This window comes from Sylvia atricapilla, chromosome 17 (genome assembly GCF_009819655.1).
Source record: "Sylvia atricapilla isolate bSylAtr1 chromosome 17, bSylAtr1.pri, whole genome shotgun sequence".
NCBI lineage: Eukaryota > Metazoa > Chordata > Aves > Passeriformes > Sylviidae > Sylvia > Sylvia atricapilla.
In genome coordinates this window covers 10,456,700-10,476,540 of record NC_089156.1, presented here as the reverse complement: position 1 = coordinate 10,476,540, position 19,841 = coordinate 10,456,700, and the positions used below count along the sequence as shown (strand labels likewise).

General features: G+C 45.1%; 1 protein-coding gene across 3 annotated transcripts; it reads left to right on the top strand.

The window, feature by feature from the left end:
- The first annotated feature begins 156 nt into the window (after positions 1-156).
- Positions 157-19,359, top strand: MAPKAPK5 (MAPK activated protein kinase 5). Of its 3 annotated transcripts, none has more exons than XM_066331606.1 (14): positions 157-631; positions 4,217-4,290; positions 5,211-5,286; positions 6,136-6,233; positions 7,230-7,338; positions 9,128-9,217; positions 9,790-9,885; positions 10,881-10,961; positions 11,511-11,698; positions 13,567-13,687; positions 14,232-14,362; positions 14,936-15,051; positions 15,339-15,443; positions 16,347-19,359. In XM_066331606.1, the coding sequence occupies exons 1-14, from the start codon at positions 596-598 to the stop codon at positions 16,439-16,441; spliced, it is 1,416 nt and encodes a 471-aa protein (XP_066187703.1). In that variant the 5' UTR covers positions 157-595; the 3' UTR covers positions 16,442-19,359. The 3 variants fall into 3 exon arrangements, with proteins under 3 accessions (XP_066187703.1, XP_066187702.1, XP_066187704.1); XM_066331605.1 differs by having other exon boundaries at positions 14,936-15,057; XM_066331607.1 differs by lacking the exons at positions 157-631; positions 4,217-4,290; positions 6,136-6,233 and having other exon boundaries at positions 14,936-15,057.
- The last annotated feature ends 482 nt before the right edge of the window (positions 19,360-19,841 follow it).

Sequence of the window (19,841 nt, the reverse complement as noted above, 5' to 3'; positions counted from 1 at the left end):
GACGGATGGTAATTCCCGTCGTTAGGTTTGGCCGAGCGCGATCTCCCGAGATCTCTCTTTGCCCCGCCCCTCATCTCATTAGGCAGGGGGCGGGGCCAGAGCGGTTCGCCCCGCCCCCGAGCCTCGCTCATTAAAATGTCATCAGCAGGCGCTGCCTCCCCGAAAGCCCGGCGGGGGCTTTGCCTTGGCCGTCGCGCTTTTAGAGCTGCCTCCAGCCGCCTGCAAACCGCGCCAGCGCCGTGCCGGCGGCTCCCAAAATCCCGCGGCGGGCTCGGGGCGGGCGCGACGATCCCGCTCCTTCCTCCCGCGGGTGCCGCGGCGGCGGCAGCGGGGCTGAGGCGAGACGCGGCGGCCGGCGGGGCTGCCCGGCGCGGGGTGCCGGCAATGTCCGGGTCCCGGGCGGCTCCTCCCGGTTGAGCGGCGGCTCCGCGCGGGCCCCGCGCCCTCCCCGCGCCGCGGGGTCCGGCACCCGCGGCCCGCCCGGCCGGGCATGAGGCGGAGCGGCGGCGGCACAAAGGCTCCTCCGGGGCTGAGCGTTGCCTGACGCGGCCCAGCGCCCCCGGGCCCCTCCGTGCCCGGCGGCTCCCGCGGGACGATGTCGCAGGATCACGACATGGACAAGACGATCAAGGTTGGTGGGAGCCGCCCGGGAGGGCAGGGGGACGCCGGGCTGGGGTCGCCGGGTCACGGTGCCCGTGTGGCCGATTTTGTGGGGTTTTTTTTACCGCGACCAGAGGCCGGTGTGGAAAGTGGAGGTTGTTTGCGCAGGGGGCGAAGAGGAGGATCCCACAAACCCAAGTACCCCAACTATCCAAACTTTTTCGCTGTTTATGCGTTTTAGCAAACAAAGGAATTAGCGCTCATTGGCTACAAGTTGTATAGTTATCTTATTAATTAGTGTTCTGTTGGGTAATGGTTCTCTCATTTCCCATGTTAATTAGTGCCGCGCTCGGTCCTTCTCTTCCTTCGGCTCGGGGGCGTTTCCTGGCTCGGTGTCTCTGAGTTGGTCACAATCTATCCCTGCTGGAATTCCCTTTTTCCCACTGGAGCTGATTTCACCACAGATGCAAAGTTGGGTTTTTTAATTTCTTCGTTATCTTGGGGGTTCTGCCCAATGTCCTCGTGGCCTGTAAATTCAGAATTCCTTTTGTCTAAATCCTTCTTCCCAAGCTTTGTTCACCTTTCCCGGCTGTAATATCACTGAAACACACCAAGTCCTAAACCTTATCAAGGCAATCCCACCACCAAGTAATTTGGTTTTCCAGCACCTGGACATCACTCAGAACTTGTTGGCTGTTGTTTCGTGGATTAAATATTCTTGTTCATCAGACTTGAAAGCTACAAAATTAAACACCAAATATCTCCTTTCCTAAAGAGAACTTCTCCACATTTTCCAGCAGTCAGAACTCTGTTTCTGGCCCTGTTTCCTAACTACTTTCCCATTCCCTGTCACTGTTCCATTTTCCTGATTCTTAGGATGTCAGGAAGCCTTCCCAGAGTTCCTCTTCTGGTGCTGCCATGAAAAAACGACTCTGGAGTGTGGGATTTGTGTGTTTGGAGCTGAACACATCCAGGGCTCAGGGCGTGAGCTCAGGATCCCTCTGTGCCCTGGCTGGGTGGGTTCCCTGTGGGAGTTGGGGAATTCCCTGTTGGGATAAAGGGATGTAAACCAACGTTTTCAAGCCTCTTTGGAGGTTCTTTACCTTGTGCAATTGATTAAACCTGGAAAATTTTGGTTAGAAGGACAATAAATCTCATCCCATTCTACCTCCTCCATGGACATGGACACCTTCCCCTATCCCAGGTTGTTCCAAGCCTTTTCCAACCTGGCCTTGAGCATTTCCATATTGGAAAATTGTGGGGTTTGCACTAAGAAAGCCCAGAGTAGAAGGAACTCTAATAAGGTTGTAATTAACCCCTGAGATCAAGTGTCAGAACTATTCCCTGTGGTTTTCTTGGCACACTCCAGGGAAGGAGCCATCCTGAAGGCTTGGGGGGAAAAAAGGGATTTAAGTATTTCTGTGGTATTTCATGAGAAGGGAAAAGTCCACATCAGAACTGTTGAGGTTTAAAGCTAAGAAGCTGCAGGAGCTGTGGAAGTGTTGGGACAGTTCTGTGCTCTTGGGAGGAGCTCAACCAAAAGTCCCTGGGCAAATCCCTGAAATTCTGGGCACAGCCTGAATCTAACTCATAATTTAGTGCTTTTGTACTTTATGGTGATTTTTTTGTGCTTCTCAGATCCTTGGTTTAGGTCAGGTTTGGTTGTTCCTGGGTTCAGGGTCTGGGATTCAGGACAGGGATCCATGTTGGGGAATCGAGGAGAGGCTGAAGGAGCAGGAGGGGAATTATTCCTCAGGGTGTGACGTTCTCTGGTTGGATCCATAGTGTTTGTCCAAGCAGCAGCAGCAGCCTGCACTCCTTCAAGTCACCCTATGATCCCAAAACTCCTTATTTCAACCCTTTTTCCCCCTCAATATCCAGTGAAATCATGGAATCAGTGAGGTTGGAAAAGAAGGGATGCTCAGATCAGAAGGGGCTGAGCAGTCCTGACGTGTGAGAGCAGCTTGGTGGAATCCAGGCTGGGAGAGCTCTGGGAATGCTGCTTTTCCAGGCTCTGAGCATCCCAGGCTGCTGGGATAATGCCCAAGCTGTTGGCTGAGGCTTAGTGAGAGGGAATTTTGCTGCTGGAGAGATCCCAGCTCCACGTGGGTGTGAAGGTTTGCTGTAATTCTGGATATTTCATATCACTATCCCCTTTTCTCAAGGAAAATTAATATAAGGAGCAATCAGAAGTTTCAGGTTCCTGGAAGTTTGGAGCTGTGGATGGGCTGCTGCAGGGCAGGTGATTCCCAGATGTGCCCAGGAATTCCATACTCATGGAATCCAAGCCTTTGTGCTCCCCAGCTGAGACACTTGGATATTTTCAAACATGTTGGTGCTTTTGAAGCCTTTCCAGCTGTTTAGGATCAGAACCATGGAATCCTTAAGGTTGGAAAAAGACCCCTGATAATGTTGGGAATTCCTGGTGCTGAAGTTCCTGAGCTGGGAGATGGAAGTGATCCTGGGCACAGAGCTCCTGAATCCTGGATTTGGTGTAATTTGTGTTTCTCACCACTTAATTATTAATTTGAACTTCTGAGTTGTAAAGCTGCTTTGGGATCCAAATTTAAAAAGTGCAGGGCATAAAATTGTTGCCTTTTGCTATAAAACAATGGCAAATACATGGAATAGGAAATAGAAATTATATGCTCATTAATGGTCTCCTAAAATTGTGTTTTCATCCCACCCCTGCTGCTTTCAGTTCTCTGCAGCTGAATATCAGGAAAATTAAATCAGTTTTTTCCCTAACAGGCTCCTCACAAGTGAAATTTATCTGAGTTTTCTTTGAGCTCCTCTTGAAAACGCCAAATTTCTGGGATCTACTGAGATTTCTGCCCCTTCCTTTGTAACCCTTTATAAAACCTTCAGGGCTGGTCTCTTCCATTAATTTCCAGTGTATTTGGGAATTATTTTTCCTTTCCTTCCCCAGAGCTGCTGTTGCAGCAGCTCCTTTGGCTGTGATTTATCCTGAGCAGAGGCAGGAATTTAATAAAGGAACAAAGGCCCAGCTCAGGGCATCAATCAAAGCTCTGAGCACTGGGTTTACAGCCTGCCTTGGGATGTGGTGAAGCCTGAGAGCACCCAAGCTGTGGCCTCACAAAACCCAGCCCTATCTGTGTGGATTTGGACAAAAGGAGCCTGGCTTATTAGCAGAAAAATCTAAAATTAATCAAGCAGGGTTTAATTTACAGGATGATGGTTCCAAAGGTTTGAAACCTGCAATTTTCTGGGTTTTTTTGTGACCAAAAAAAGGCATTTTAATGGTGAAATGGGCTCCTTGTTTCTTTGTGGTTGATTGTTTATAGGTAGGAAGCTGGAACTGAGCCAGGGAGGGATGCCTTTCTTACACTTTGGGTATTAAAAGCACAAAATCACATTTACTGCCCTCAGTAACCCTGTTTTAAGATTCCAGCTGCATAGAAACAATTTTAATCAGGTAAATCATGACATGAGTATTGATATTTATATTTAATTTTCTTCAGGAAAGCAAACTCCCCAGCAGGCACTTTTACACTCTGATCTGCTGAGCTGGGGTTTCTTTGGAAAGGCTGTAGTAATTTTATTTATTATGTATTTACTGACTGTGTTTTCCCTCCTGCTGCTCCTTCCTGAACAGGAAACCTCCATTTTAGAGGAATACAACATTAACTGGACTCAGAAGCTGGGAGCTGGGATCAGTGGGCCTGTTAGGTAAGGGAACACTCTGGGATTGTCCCTGACCTGTGGAGGACTCAGTGAGTATTTTACTAAATGTGATGATGGGATAAATTATGAACAACAAATGCCTTTTCCCCACATGGATCGTGCATGAAAGGGTTTTGTCTTTTTTGGGGAATTTGGGAAGGAAAACTTCTCCCTTCCCTGCCCTGGCACGTTCCAACAGCCAACATTGTGGAATAATAAGAGCGGAAATTCCTCCTGAACCCGAGTCCTTGGGACTTACTGCTCTTTTCCTGCTTTCCCAGTTGTTTTTCCAGCTCTTCCCATGAGCCCAAAGCAGACACTGCCACTGGCTTTGCATCCCAGCCCTGCTCCTCATGGATTTCTAACCCCTGGATGATTTCTGGGAAGCAAAACACTTTCCCTACAAGGCCTTTCCCTTCAGGGAATGGGAATTTGTGCTGGAAAACCACATTTGTGCTGCTGTTCCTGGGTGCTCCCTTTGTCCTTCCCATCATTCATCTTCCTGTCTGGGTTCTCCTCATCCTTTTTGTGCTGCTTCATTAAAACACCCATTTCATGCTTTATTCTTTTGGCTGCCTGCTCAAACATGGGCCCTTTCCTCAATTGTTAAGTTGGGGGGGAAAAGAGAAAAAAAAAATCAGCCAAAAAAGAGGATTTCCTTCCCAAACCACTTTATCTATTCCAAACACTTTATGTATTCCAGCATCACTGGGAGTGTTCAGGTGTGCTTTGGCTTATTTCCATCCAAAATCTCTCTTGAGGCTGAATTTAGGGTGAGAGCTGGGATGTTCCCTGTGTATCCCAGGTTGGGGGCATTCCTGGGAATTCCCACATGGAGAGGAGACTCAGAGCTACAAACCAATTGCTTCAGGTGTCCTATTTTTCACCTCCTTGCTGACTGACTGATTTTGTTGCTGTAATACCAGAGTCTGCATGAAGAAATCCTCCCAAGAACGCTTTGCACTGAAAATCCTCCTCGATCGTCCAAAAGCTCGAAATGAGGTACAGTTCCTGCTTTTCTCTCCAAAAAAACCTTCAATTGTTGGGATGCTTTAAAAATAAAAAACCCACCACCAAACCCCCATTTTCTGGCTGTGCTTCCAGAGATTTATTTATAATTAATTGAGCTTTATTTTAAAGCTGTTCTTCTCCCTGTAATGGAACAGAACCAGTTTGAGAGGGAATTTTATTTCCACGCGTCTCACTTTTGGATGTCACTGCGTTAGGTTGTTCTGGAAATGGATTTTTCCATGTGCCAGGAGCTACAGCAGCTCCTGACACTGCTTGGAAGTTCCTGAGGTGCCAAACTGTCAGCCTGTGGATTGATGGGCACTCCTCCAAGCTGTTGGGAATTTAAAGAAGAATTAATTGTCCTTGAGGTTTAGGCAACTTCCATTTCTTGTTACTGAGCAAATTCTCCTTTAAAATCCCCCTAAAAATCATCTGTGTACAAAAAGCATCAAGACTTGGCTTGATTGAGCAGCCCAGGGAACTTTAAAATGGGGGAAATTTCTGAATATTGGGACAGGAGTTGATGTTTCAGGTAGTGTGCGTGCTGGAGCACTTAGCCATAAAAGAAGCCAGATTATGAAATTTTAGAGTTTATTCATTCCTTTTCTCTTCCAGTTGCACCTACATTGCCACTTTAAAGCTGGTTCTGTCTTTAAATTTCTGTAAAGAACTCCAAGACTGAGCTTTTCCAGGAGCTCTGTGTGTGATCCCATAATGTGTCACAAATTTGGGGGCCGCTCTGGGGTGTTTTTATCCATCCCGAGGTGAGCAGTGTCAGTGCTCAGCAGGGCTCAGGTGCCTGTCCCTGTGTGCAGTAACAGCTTTTCTCTTCTCTTCAAGGTACGTCTGCACATGATGTGTGCAACACATCCCAATATTGTTCAAATAATTGAAGTTTATGCTAACAGTGTGCAGTTCCCACATGAATCCAGCCCCAGGTAAGATTACATAGGGTGATTCACTCCCACCGCTTGCTTTCCATGTTTAGCCCAAGGTATAGTGGAGTTTGCTTTTTTTGTTTGTTTGTTTCTTTGTTTGGTTTGGTTTTAATCACAAAATTATTATTTAAAGGGGGTCCCAGGTATAAATAATTATCCTGCAGATCAAGCAGCTGTTGTTTTTTTTCCCCCTTGACTTTTGTGTATTTAAATTATTTTGCCTCCTTCACTCCCTGTTTTGAATGCATCTCCATTTTTTTAGGTTTTCCATTGATTCAGTCTGCATTGTGTGAAAGAATTGTTTCTAAAAACATGAAATTCAGCCCTGAAAGCTCTCAATGCTTAAAATGAACACAGGAAAACATGGAGCAGAGTGAATATTTTTTGTGTGTTTGCATTATTGTATTAGGATAAAAATACTGTCTTCTGATAGCATCTTTGTGGACAAAATCATCAGAGCTGGGAGAATGAAAGAGCTGAGACCTGTCTTAGGCTCTGGTGTAGCTGGTTTTGCTGTGTGTTGGGAACTGAGAGTTAATTCCTTGAAGATCTGGCAGCCCTGATCTCCACCTTCCTGTTTTTTATCCTTCATAATTACAGCAATAAAGCTGTAAATCAAAATAATGAGGGATCCAGACTCAAAAGCATCCAGGTGCTGTGTAATCCTTGAGGGCAGAGTTACCCTTGGAGTGTCCACATGGCTTCCAGCTCCATCCTGGGTGGAACTGGATATACCCATGTGGAATTTGTTCCAGCTGAATGTGGGAGCCCATCAGGAGGAGCAAACTGGAGATTCCTGGCTGCCAATCACCGGGAGCCAGAAGAAAAAAAAAAAATCCTGAGGATTTTAGGCTCAAAGGCAAAAGGACAGCACCAAAATTGCCCCACAAGCAGCATAGAGAAAGCAGTGTTTGTGTGAAATATGCATTCTTAGCTTAGCAATTCTGTTCTTTTTGCTGATTTTTGAACGTAACAACATGAAATGCTTTTGAACAGGGCTCGGCTCCTAATTGTAATGGAGATGATGGAAGGGGGAGAGCTCTTCCACAGAATCAGCCAGCACCGGCACTTTACTGAGAAGCAAGCGAGCCAAGTAACAAAGCAGGCAAGTCACCCCCTGTCCCAGCAAATCCATCATGCTCTGGCTAAAGTAGGGACAATTCCTGGGGCTGGAAGGGTGGGAAAAAAGGATTAAATAAAAGAATCCTCAGTTCTGATCCGATGATCATTGCCTGCTTTGTTATAAGTGACAATGCCAAAGCTTTACTAGGAATAAAGGATTGAAGGTGTGGGCTTGTTCTCTGGGTCTGCTGTGCTTAACATTGCTTTTCCACACCTGGACTAGAGATCACTTCCAAGAGAACTTTGTCATTCCTCTTGTCCTAAAAGTGTTGCCTCCAGCAGGATTCCCGAGCTCCGGAATCTCCGTGACACCCTTGGCATTTCTCTCCTCTGGGCCAGGGGTTTTCAGGCTGGGTTCTGGGCTTGGGCTTATGGAATTCCTGGAAGATACCAAGGAATGTGTCTGTCTGTTCTGATTTTGTGTCTGTTTGTTCCAATGTCATTTTTCCTTCACCCTTTCTCTCCCAGCTCACTCCTGAGTGCTGTATTTTATAACCTCCACGGTGGTTTCTGCAGGGGGTTTTGGTGTCCATCAGGTTTTTTTCATGCTGGTGGAACTCTCAGAAGGATCTCTGTGGAATTCAGTGCTGGGATCCCCAGTTCCCCTCAGCTGGAGAGAGAATGTTTGAACCTGGGGCAAAAAAAATTCATGTTACTTTTGTGCTTTGACTTGTTTCTAATGAAATGGTAATTGTGCTGGTACTTTTTGGTCTCATCCAACAAAGAAATGAGGTGAAAGTACAGAATTATTCTTGACAGTTTGTTTGACATCCTTTGGGCTGTTTGATTCTGACGTGGTGGGGAAATCTTGTAAAACTTTACCAGAAGTCAAGACTTTGATCTGAATTCTGTGTGTACACTCGGGTTATTCATGTCTCAAGTAACTCTTTGCTTTAATGTTTGTAGAAATGAAGTTTGAAATGTGAAAGTGTCTCTAAACTTCTTTTCTCCAGTGGTTCTTCATCATTGTCTTGTAACCAGGAATGGTTAAAACTTGTCACAGGAATGCCTCATTTTCTCTGGGAATGTGTTTGTATTTATTGCAGAGCTAAATTAGCAGTAAATTCTCTTGTGACAGTAATTTGGAGGTTTTTAACGACTCTAACTTGAGTAGGATCCTACAGAATCCAGCAGGGATACTTCCAAATAAGGGTTGTGTAGCTGTGCCTCACTTCTGTCTCAGGAATGCTGTTTAAATATTTATAACTTGGCTTTTCTTTAAATGAATTGCACTTGGAAATGTGCGGTCCCTGGAGCTTTCCTGCCTGGATTGCAGGTTCCTAAAGCATCCTTGAAAGAATCTAGGAATACATTTCTGTGGCATTATTTCCACAGAATGATTAAAGTGCAGGCAGTACCACCCAAAATGAAAGAATAAAACTGCCTGAGTGTTGGATCTCCAAGCTGGACCAAGTGCAGTGAATTATTCCCTGGAATCCTGAAGCAAGAACTCAGAGCTAAGTGTTCAGCAGGCTGGAATTGCTGGGCAGGGGCACTGGCACCACCTGCTTCACTTTGGGGGGCTCTCAATGCCTCGAGTGCTCAAACTGAGGTGGTTGGGAAGCCCTGGCCAGCATGGCTTTTGTTTCATGTCCCAGTTGTCACTTCACTGCACCACTGCCCAGCAGGGTCAGGCTTGTCCTAACTCACAACTCCACCCAAGTGGAGTGAAAACGTTTGGGGTTGGAAATGTCTTTTGTAAAGCTGAAATAAATGTCCAGGCTGCAGGAGGAGGTTGGTGATTGTAGCTGATTTATTGTGCCCTTTTCCAGATAGCTTTGGCTTTGCAGCATTGCCACTCACTAAACATTGCACACAGAGACCTCAAGCCTGAGAATCTCCTCTTCAAGGATAACTCTCTGGTAAGATGAACCTTTGGAATTTTTTTGTTGCTGAAGTCTGTAAAATGGCTCAGGGGTGACTCTCAGAGTAGTGGTAAAATGACATGAACGTTCTGGTGACAAAATTGAATCACCTTGGATGCACTTGGTGCTTTTCCATCCTCTGATCTCCTTGGAGGACAGTTAGTCCCTGCTGCTGCTGTTAAGTAGGAGTCAGGTTCTCTACCTGAACACAGAATCCTGTTCTGCCCCTCATCAGGATGTTCTGACCCTAGACCTGGAGGTGTTTTGATAGATCCAAACAATTCTTTGTCTCTCCTGCTCACAACCAGCCTGGATATGCAGTGATCTTCCTGCAAGGGGCTCAGAGCTTTCCCAATCCCTGAGGGGGGCTGTTCCTGGCCCAGAGCATCCAGAAAAGCAAAACCTCTGTTTGGAAAGGTCAGTTTGTGACCTTTCAGCTGCCTGGTGGAGTGTGAGGGTATAAATACAATGAGGTGGATGTTTGGAAAAGGTGAGATGAGGACAGGGGGAGAATTCTGTTTTAGAAAAGCTGATTTAATGTCTAATAAAGCCTCTTCTCCTTGTTTTAGGATGCACCAGTTAAATTGTGTGACTTTGGGTTTGCCAAAGTAGACCAAGGTGACTTGATGACACCTCAGTTCACTCCCTATTATGTAGCACCTCAGGTAACAACCAGTTCCTGCTCTGGGCTAAAGGGGGGGTCAATTATTGCCTGAACCACCATATCCAACATCATCTTAACCCCCTTTGCTGTCCTGGGAAGGGCTCTGAGTGCAGGGATCTTGCAGGAATCACTCCACTCTGGAGCTGGAGTGCCACAGGGATCTGTTGATAAGGCAAATTCCCCAGACTGCTCAGCACTGATGGTGACAATTGGCCTTTAGCTGTGTTAAAGCAGCTGGTTGGGAGAAATCCCTGTTTGCCATCCTTCTTCCAGCTCAAGCTCATTCAGGATTCCATTAAAAGAGACTTTGCTGGAACAAAAAGGTTCTGAAAAGGTGGTTGCTCACAAAGGGCAGTGGGAGAGGGTTGGTACCTGGGTACCTTGGCCTGACCCCATCATTAAACACAATCTATAATTACACATAGGCTGCTCTTTGTAGTGCTTCTTTCCCCAATCTCTCCTGTCCTTTGTGGAGAAAATGAAAAGCAGCTGCAGATGGGGATTTAATTGCAGTGTTGGGCAGCCTTTAATCACTGGGAAGGGCAATTCAGAGATCAGAGCATGGCCTGAAAATTCCTTTTCAGCTGGAGCCTGCTGGGGCTCCCTGCAACCCAAACCCACAGACTGGATCAGCAAGGGACACATCTGATGGGATTTGTTCTGGGAGGGACAAAAAGGGACAGCTCTGGAGTTTGGGTTACCCTCCAAACACACTTTAGGTTCTGGTTCCAAGCATGGAGAGGTTGGAGGTTCTGAGCAACTGCTTTAATTCAGACAGTGCCCTGAAATATTATATATTTTAGTTTTCTCCCCATGTTGAAAGCTCCAGTCTTTCTTAGGGAGGAAAATTGGAGTTTGGTAGTCTTCAGTAGCTGGAATAAGTTTCCTGAATGGAAAATCATTAGGAATCTTTGGCATAGACTTTGCTGGTTGTGTTGCCTGTTCATGAGATGGATTTTTCTTTCATCATTTGTTTTTTTTTTTCCCTCTCACCAGGTATTGGAGGCACAAAGAAGACATCAGAAAGAAAAGTCTGGTATTATCCCCACCTCTCCAACCCCTTACACTTACAACAAGGTGAGCTGGGAAACATCTTTAAAAGTCTTCCCCACCCTACTGGTGCTTCTGATAGAGCAAATAATAAAATGCACACTTAGTGCAAATTTAATTAATGATCCTCTAATAAAGGAAAATACACAAATGCTCTTAAAGAGCACTAAATATGAATAAGGTTTTGGAGAATGACTCTCCTGGAGTGAGGCCATGAGGGAAGTTCTTTCACCTCTGTTCAAAGGGAATCTCTTTCCTGCTGCCAGAATTTCTGGATGTGCACGGCATTCCTTGTTCAAGCAGCTGTGCCAGAAACTGCTCTGTACCTGGATCTTCTGGAAAACAGCCAAAAATTTATTGTGTCACTGCTGGAATCTTGGCAAAGACATGGCAGGAAATGTCCTGAAAGGTCATAATCTTTTTTGGGTATTCCAAAATATTTATCCACAAAGGTGGATCTGGAGGAGGAGCTGAGCTGGTTCTGTTCCCTTAGGGAATCACACAGAACTTTAATCACAACTCCCCCAACTCTTTGCTGCAAACTGCTCCCCTGAGTGACCCTTTCCTTGCTTGCAGAGCTGTGACCTGTGGTCCCTGGGGGTCATTATCTACGTGATGCTGTGTGGATACCCCCCCTTCTACTCCAAGCACCACAGCCGGACGATTCCCAAGGACATGAGGAAAAAGATCATGACGGGAAGCTTCGAATTCCCAGAGGAAGAGTGGAGCCAGATCTCAGAAATGGCAAAAGACATTGTGAGAAAGTGAGTCTGTGGAGGAAACTCTGTGCTTGTGTTAAGGAATGGGATTGTTTTGATGTTAAGGAATTGGAAAAGCACCTGGAACTGCCTTATCCCAAGGGTTGTTTTTCCAGCAGTGAGGGGATTGTCTGCAGCTCATCCAGCTGACAAATTCTCTGTTATATTCAGCATAAACCAAGTCTGGGAAATGTTTTTCTTTCCCTGCCCAATTGTTTAATTTTGATGTCCCTTTTGTGGGGATGAATTGTGTGTTTAGTCTTTAGGGGAGTGGGAGTACTGAAGGGTTTCAGGATAATATAACTGGCACAGATTTCCTGGGATAACATTTAAATTCCTGTGAAAATCAAGTGCCTTTAATAGGATGTGGTAAATCTGTCCCTTAAAGCCCTGTGCACATCATACACAGCCTAAAAATTGTCAGGCAGGAGGATGGAGAGGGAGATTAAGATCTGTCATGAGGTGCCAGACTCAGATAAGGTTTTGCATGGATGTTTTATTCCAAATGCTAATGGAGTCTGTTTTCCATGCAGGGCACATCCCTCAGCTGGGAGTGTTTCAAAGACTTGGTCTGTTTGGGAGCAAGAACGTGGCACTGATTAGGGCTTGACCTCACTTATTTTTGAAAAAGTGACAGGGACTTACTGCCTTTGCCTCACCAGAGGAACTAAGGGAATAAAAGCAATATAAATAGGAGAAAAAATCAGTTGAGGAAGTAATTTAAAAGTGTCACTGGCTCCTCAGATGTACTGTAAATTCTCCAAGAATTTACATTGTTTGCAGAGGGTGGGACCTTTTTACAGCTGTGCAGGAGAACCCCCAACCTTTCACCAAATGAACTTTCCTTTGTACTGAGGTCAGCTCTTGATTCTCACACACAAACTCCACAGGCAAAAGGTTTCATTGTCTCTTAAAATTCCCATGAAACTCGCCTCTCAGGGTGTTGTCACATGGATCCAGGCTGATTTCTGCCCTCAAGCTTTTATGAGGCTTTGATAATGGGTTGGGATTTGGAAAATGCCTGGAAAAGGAATGCACGTGTGTGGTGTCAAAAGTGAATTTAACCTGGTTGGCAGCAAGTGGGATTTCAGAGCTCCCCCGTGGTGCTGCTGACATTTTGTACAAGTTATTTCCACTTTCTTGGTACATTAAACAATTGTGCTCTGCAGCCAAGAAGCTGATCTGGAGTTGTCTAAGGAAGTGTGACAAGCTCATGGAGTCATTCCCGTTCTCATTCAGACTTTGGGGTGACTTGTCAGCACTCTGTGGGAAATTCTGCTTTTTTATTCAGTTGTGCTCACCATGAGAACACAAATTTATCTGCAAATCCTCCTTCCAGGGTTTCATGCTGGAAAAAATTGATTTCATGGAGTTTTCAGCAGTTTTGGAATAAAGTTGCTTTTTCTTTTGAGGAGCTAGAACCAAAGTGTTCATTGCTTGAGGACTTTGCAGTGGGGGAGAAAAGCTGAGGAGTGGCATGGTGGGAGCAGTGAATCCAGCAAAGTTTCCATGCCCAGAATCCTTGGAATGAGTGTAACCTGGTCTTGGGGGTGAGCTCTGGGAGTGCATTTCCAGTCTGGATCATTTCCAGTTCCTCTGGAAAGTGATTTCCCACCTGGGAGCAGCAGCTGTGGGATTCAGCAGCACAGGGGGATCCCAGGAATGCCTTTAACACCTTCCTTTCCCCTGAGGGCTGGATTGCCCTGGATGTGACAGCATTAAACCACAGCAAGGTCAGGGAGCTGGGACAGATTTTGGGCTCATTTTGGGGCAGTTTGAGCTTCTTGGAGAAGCTTCTTTTTTGGCCTTTAAAATGCTTAAATGCTCTGAAAATCAACAAACCTCTTCTTAGGGATTTATTCTTTCTTCCTCAGGCTGCTGAAGGTCAAGCCTGAGGAACGCCTGACCATTGAGGGGGTGTTGGACCATCCCTGGCTCAATTCCACGGAGGCTCTGGACAACATCCTGCCCTCTGCCCAGCTGATGATGGACAAGGTCTGAACAGCAGTTACTTGGTCAGGAATGTTGCAGAGGAGCAGGAAAGCTCTGGGATGGGCGAAGGGCTTTTTGGACGTGGGGTTATGCAGATAAGGAGCTTTTATTCTGCTTTAGGAGAGCCTGAGATCTTAGGGAGACAAGAAAAACAGAAATGAAAATGGAAATACAATGTGAAATTTGGGCTTGAAGGAGGTGCTCTCAGATTGGTGGTAGAAAGCAGAGCCTGAGGGATCTTCCATAAGTTTTTTCCTCTTTTTGCCGTGTTTTATCCCCACTGCAGCAATGACCTCACTAATGAAACAAATAGTCCTTGTTTCCTTTAATTTCTGCTCAAAGAGGATTTCAGTCAATCTTGTGTACATGAGAAGGAGATGATCCTTTTTCCGTTTCTCCCTGGGATATTTTGTCATTGATTTTAGTTGTAGCCATGCCTTCCTTCATGCACATCTCCAAAATAAATTGGATTTTGTGCCTCTTTTTCTCCCCCGTGGCAAACACTGTCCATGTGTTGTTGCACCAAGTGTCCCTTTTGTCTTTCCAGGCCATGGTGGCAGGGATCCAACAGGCTCACGCAGAACAACTTGCAAACATGAGAATCCAGGACCTCAAAGTGAGCCTGAAACCCCTTCACTCCGTGAACAACCCGATCCTGCGCAAGCGGAAACTCCTGGGGTAACTCCAAAGCTGGGTTTGAAAGGACAAGCTGGAGCCAGCTGGGGTGGCTGGAAAATGGTTTTGGGGGTGGCACAGGCTCAGTTTTGATGGTTTAACACACTTTTGGTGTTGCTCAGATAAGTTATAGTGGCACAATGTGGTTTTTCTGCCAAGGTTGTGCCAGTGAGGGCAGGAAGGAGGTTGGATGCTGTTCCTGCATTGAACATTCCTTATGGGATGATGGGTCAAGTAAGATAAGGCAGATTGGGAGAAAGAATTCCAAGATCTTTTTTCTCATTTTGACATTTATTTACTGAGGAAGTCAGGTAGCCTCTTTGTTCGAGTTAATCTGAAAAATAGCCTCATACATTTTAGGATTACCCTTATTTGAAGTAATTTAAAAGACTATTTCTTTTTCTCCATACTCAAAATGATCTCATAATACAGGACAAGAATTATAATTAATTCTGAACCTGTCTCCCAGTTTCCCAGAGAGGGAAGGAGCTGTGTTATACTGGAGCAGTTACACAACAAGTAACGAGCTTGAGCTGTGCCCAAATTTCTAATTATTTCCTCCTTGTTCTTGTGCAGCACCAAGCCAAAGGATGGTGTTTACATCCATGACCCTGAGAATGGAAGCAATGATTCCAACGTGGCTCTGGAGAAGCTGAGAGACGTGATTGCTCAGTGCATTCTACCACAGGCTGGTAAAGGTTGCCACTTTTAAGAACGTTTTATTCCTAAATGTGCAAGGTCCCAGCTTTGGGTCTGTCTGTGTCAGTGGTGAGGAAGGAAGAACAAAACTCCTGGGCAGCCTCTGAGCTGGGATTTGGGTTCATGTGGAATTTTAGTGACATGCAGAGCTGTTAAAAGAACTTTCAAACAGGAATATTTGGTTTAAAGGCCATTTCCTGGTTTGTGTGGGGCCAGCAGGAATAACTGCCCAGTGAGGCACGAGGCCAAACCTCCTGTGTCTGTCTGTTGTCCCAAACAGGAGAGAATGAAGATGAGAAGCTGAATGAAGTGATGCAGGAGGCCTGGAAATACAACAGGGAGTGCAAATTGCTGCGAGACACCCTGCAGAGCTTCAGCTGGAATGGTGAGAATTCTTGCTCTGTGGAAATAACCTCAGGTTTATTGGATTTAGGCTGATTTAGGTTTTGACACTGTTCTATCCCTTCTGCCAGAACTGCTGTCTCAAAATGAGGGTGAAAGTGTTGCTTTGAAATTTCTGCTTGAGGGTCAGGGTTGAGTTTTCAGAGGCACCAAGAACGTAACAGCACAAATAGATCATGATAGAAAAGGGGGAATTTTAAAGTGCCAGAGGGCAGGGATAGATGGGATATATGCAAAAAACCCTTCCCTCTGAGGGTGGGGAGGCCTGGCACAGGTTGCCCACAGAAGTTGTGGCTGCCCCATCCCTGGAAGTGTCCAAGGAGGGGTTGGACAAGGCTTGGAGCAGCCTGGGATAGTGGAAGGTGTCCCTGCCCATGACAGGGAGTGGGAACAGATGATCTTCAAGGTCCTTTCCAGCCATTCCAGGATTCTCTGATCCTTTTAGGAACCTCCAGCTGTGTTGAGCTGCTTTCCATCCAGCTGTTCATTTATTCCCTCTTTCTGCTGGAGGCTGCTCCTCACTGTCAGCAGCTCTGCTTGGGTGGCAAGCAGAATTAAACCAGGACAGTCACCTTGGGAATGCTCAGGTGGCTCCTGGACAGAAAGGGTTGGCAGAGGTGTGAGCCCAGGAGCAGGTGCTGATGGATATAAGGGACCAGCAACATCAGGCAGCTTCACAGGGGCTTGATCCTGCTTCCTCCTCTCTTCTATTTGCTTGGCTTAAATTGAGATTTTTAATTGCTCAGTTTTTCAGAGCTATGGTCTGTAATTCCTTTTGGACACTCTACTGTTCCCTAAGTCTGTATGAAGCATTGTTTAATTCCAGCTGGGATTGCTTTCCTCCTTATGCCCAGCTCCAGCTGATTCCCTGTTTTTTCCCTTCCAGGCAGAGGATTCACAGACAAAGTGGATCGACTAAAACTGGCAGAAATTGTAAAACAAGTGATTGAAGAGCAGACAAACTCCCATGACTCTCAATAGCTGGAGCTTCTTAATCTTATTTTTTTTACCATTTAAGATTTATTCTTTAACTGTAAAAAGTATTTTTATGTAAATTAATAAATCATAATTATTTCATTAAATTTCCATACTGCTTGAAAATGCTGTATAGTTGTAGATACAAAAAAAATCATTGGTACTGTAATATTTTTTTAAAACTCAGTTCCTTGAGGTATATATGATCACTTATGTACTGTTAATCATGAGCCCCCCAAATGGGGTGGATTTTATTGTTAAAAACCATTCTTTTTCTTAATAACCAGTTGCAGAAGCTGCCTTTCACCTGCCACATCCAGCCCCTGCAGTGAATATGCGAAGGAGAGCCACAGTTTCTCAAACCCCTGCTCAGTGAGTACTTGAAGCAAGTGCTGTGAAATGCAAATTCACAGCTCCCCTTGGCACCTAAATTCCAGGGTTTTAGGTAGGAAAAAATCAATTAAATACCCTTCAGTTTGGCTTGGTGCCTTACTCAGGCACCTGAGGCCATGTGCTTGCTGAAATTTTCAGTTCTGAGCAGTGACTCTCTCTTTTTTTTTGTTGTCTTCCCCATCTCCCTCAGACCTTCTTTAAGGCTTAACCTCCTCTCTTTCTTCCTCCTCATCTTCCTCAGAGCTTTTTTATGGCTGAATCAGCCATTCAGCACAAAACTCTTCTTTTTCTCACCTTGTCCAACAGCAGAACAAAAGAATGTTCAAATTCTTATGCACAAGTTATTTTAATTTCCATGGTGGGATCTTCTATGGACCGAGACCAGCCTGGGGTTTGTTTGTTTGGGATCCACACCCATATTCCCATTCTTTCCTTCCTAGAAGATCCAAGGCTTGGGTTCTGACTTGTCCTCTTGTTTGGCAGAGCTGTTCCCAGGCAGGCTCCCAGTGCTCTGGGGAACTTTGGGATTTGTCTCTGGAGCCCAAATTCCCGTCTCTGATGCCTTCGAGCTCCTTCTTAGGGGAGCCACAACTGCAGGGCTGCTCCTTGGCTGCCTCCCCAGGGCAGGTTCTTACTCTAGTCTGGAACATTGGCTCCAAAAAAGCTGCTTTTTTAAATCCTGATAAAGCAAACCAATGGCAAGAATCTGTACATAGTTCTAGTTTTCTACCTTTTCTGCTTCTCTTTCTTTCGAGATCGGGCGGAGGCTTTTTATAGAGCTATTTTGGTACCAAATCCTTGCAGACACCGGGTGAGTTTGGTCTGCAGACTGAAGTGCCAACCCAGGGCCATCAGTGACCACTCCTGAACGTTTTTGTCTTTCACATCTCATCCATTTTTGGGTTTACATTGACAAACCTGAGCCATGAATCTCCCAATTCTCGCTTACAGAAGTCCAGCCTTGTTCTTTTTTTGTCTCTTTTTCTATACCAAAACTTCCTTGCAGCTTTAGCTGGATGGCAAAGCAGTGTCTGACTCTTTCTATACAATTTTCTAAACAGTGACTTGTTTTTTCTACATGAAGGAGATGCTTTGTTTCCTGTTCTCTGTCAGCTTTCCTTAATCCTGTGGACAGTTTTCCAATACCTGATTCATTGCAGGGTAAGAACAGTCCCTGCTTATCCATCCTCTGATGGGAGCAGGGAGTGTTTGTGTGAGCTGGAATTGTGCCTCTGACACTACCTGGAATATTTGTGCACTGACCTGTTTATGAAAACTGAAGAGAATTAGCAAAAACTGGGAGTTCTTGTCATTTTTTGGCTGTACCACCAAGCCGTGTTACGTGCATTTCTGTCCTTGCTCTAATTCTAGGTCATGTCTTGAAATGGTTTCATTTTGAACTTGAAATCCGTATTTTTTTTTTTTCTGGGAAATCGAAACTTTCAAGTGTGGCATTTAGAGATGGAAACAAGGAAATCACCTTTGTTAGAATGGCAGAGAAAAAATCCCCTCCAAAAGCACTTTGTGACTCTGTCCTCCCAGGAGGAAAATCTGCAGGCAGTTTTTTGGGAGCCAGAATTTGTTGGAAGTGCAGTCGGGGAGAAAGTGGGATCTGGTGTGTGTTAGAGGATTCCTCCTTTTCTTCATCCCTTAAGTGCTGCTGATCCCAAGGTGGGAACATTTGTACAAATTTCCAAGGGCTTTTGCCACAAGGAACTGCTTTTGATGGATTTAATCTACATTTTCTTGTCTGTGATAAATAAGAAGGGCCTGATCTGATGCAGAGGGAGGAGGGACAGATTAAGAAAAAAAAATTGAAGACTCAAGGTCAAATGATTTTGTTTCTATGAGAAAGTTGATTTTTTTTTTTTACTCTTGGAAAAGTTCTTTTACATTTCAAAGTTCACTAAGTTTAATGGATTCACTTATGTCTTTGAAAGTAGCGTTTGACTTTCTCCTTCCTGTGTTTAGTTTGTTTTTCAGTTGAAGTAAGTGCAAGACACCTTGTCTTGATTCTCTGAGGTTTGACTTGGTAATAAATCTACTGATGCTTTATAGCAGACTGTGAATATTGTAAATATCTCGAGCTGGAAGTGTGGGATCAAAGAAGAATTTCTTTGTACAAACACTAAAAATATGTGGGAAAGCTCTGGAGGTTGTTGGGTTTTTTTTTTTTTTTAGAATTTTATTTAAGTGAAGAAAAATCTCTGAAATCATTTGACCTTTTTAAAATGTTCTGTATAACTGGCTTCTCCTGTGACTTGATTATTTGAAGCTTTTCTATATATATTAAAATTAGGAGAACCTGATTAGTGAAAAAGAGATTTTGGTTGGAAATAGCAACATGTCAAAGTTTTGCTGTCATTACTTCTGGTTTTTCTTTTGGAAACTCGAGTCTGTCTCCATGTTTAACTCCTGTGTGTTAAAATGTTCTCATTCCTCCTCAGTGTTCCCTGTTAGTTCCTTTTGGATCAGTATTACATTGTACATATTACCCATCCTGTATATAAATGATTTTACTAAACTCAAAAGTTCCTGGCTGCTTTTGTTTGGTTCCCAAATCCCTGTAGGGGAGGAGGAAGGAGCAGGAGGGAACAGCAGCAGGATTCTCCTGCCACCCTGCTCTTCTTTCCCCCAGGTATCCAGAAGTTGTGGATGCAGCACTTGGGGTTGTGGTTAGTGGTGAACACAGTGGTGCTGGGTTAATTTTTAGATTTAATGGTCTTAGAGGGCTTTTCCAGCCTTAAAGATTCCATGATTCCATTATTCTGCCACCCCCAGCCCCCTATCCCACCTCCCTTATCCCTGGGAATAAGCATTGAATGAGGCTTTGAGATAAAAGGATGACTGACAGGAGAGGCTGGATAAATCCCTAGGAAATCCTGGGCTCTGCTTGGCACCATAACCCAAAATTGCCTTTTTTAAGCCCAGCTTTCCATCAGATGGCAGCAGCACCTGCCCAGTGCTCCCAGTTAACCCCTGAGGGCTGTGGGAGGGAGGGATGAGTCCTTCT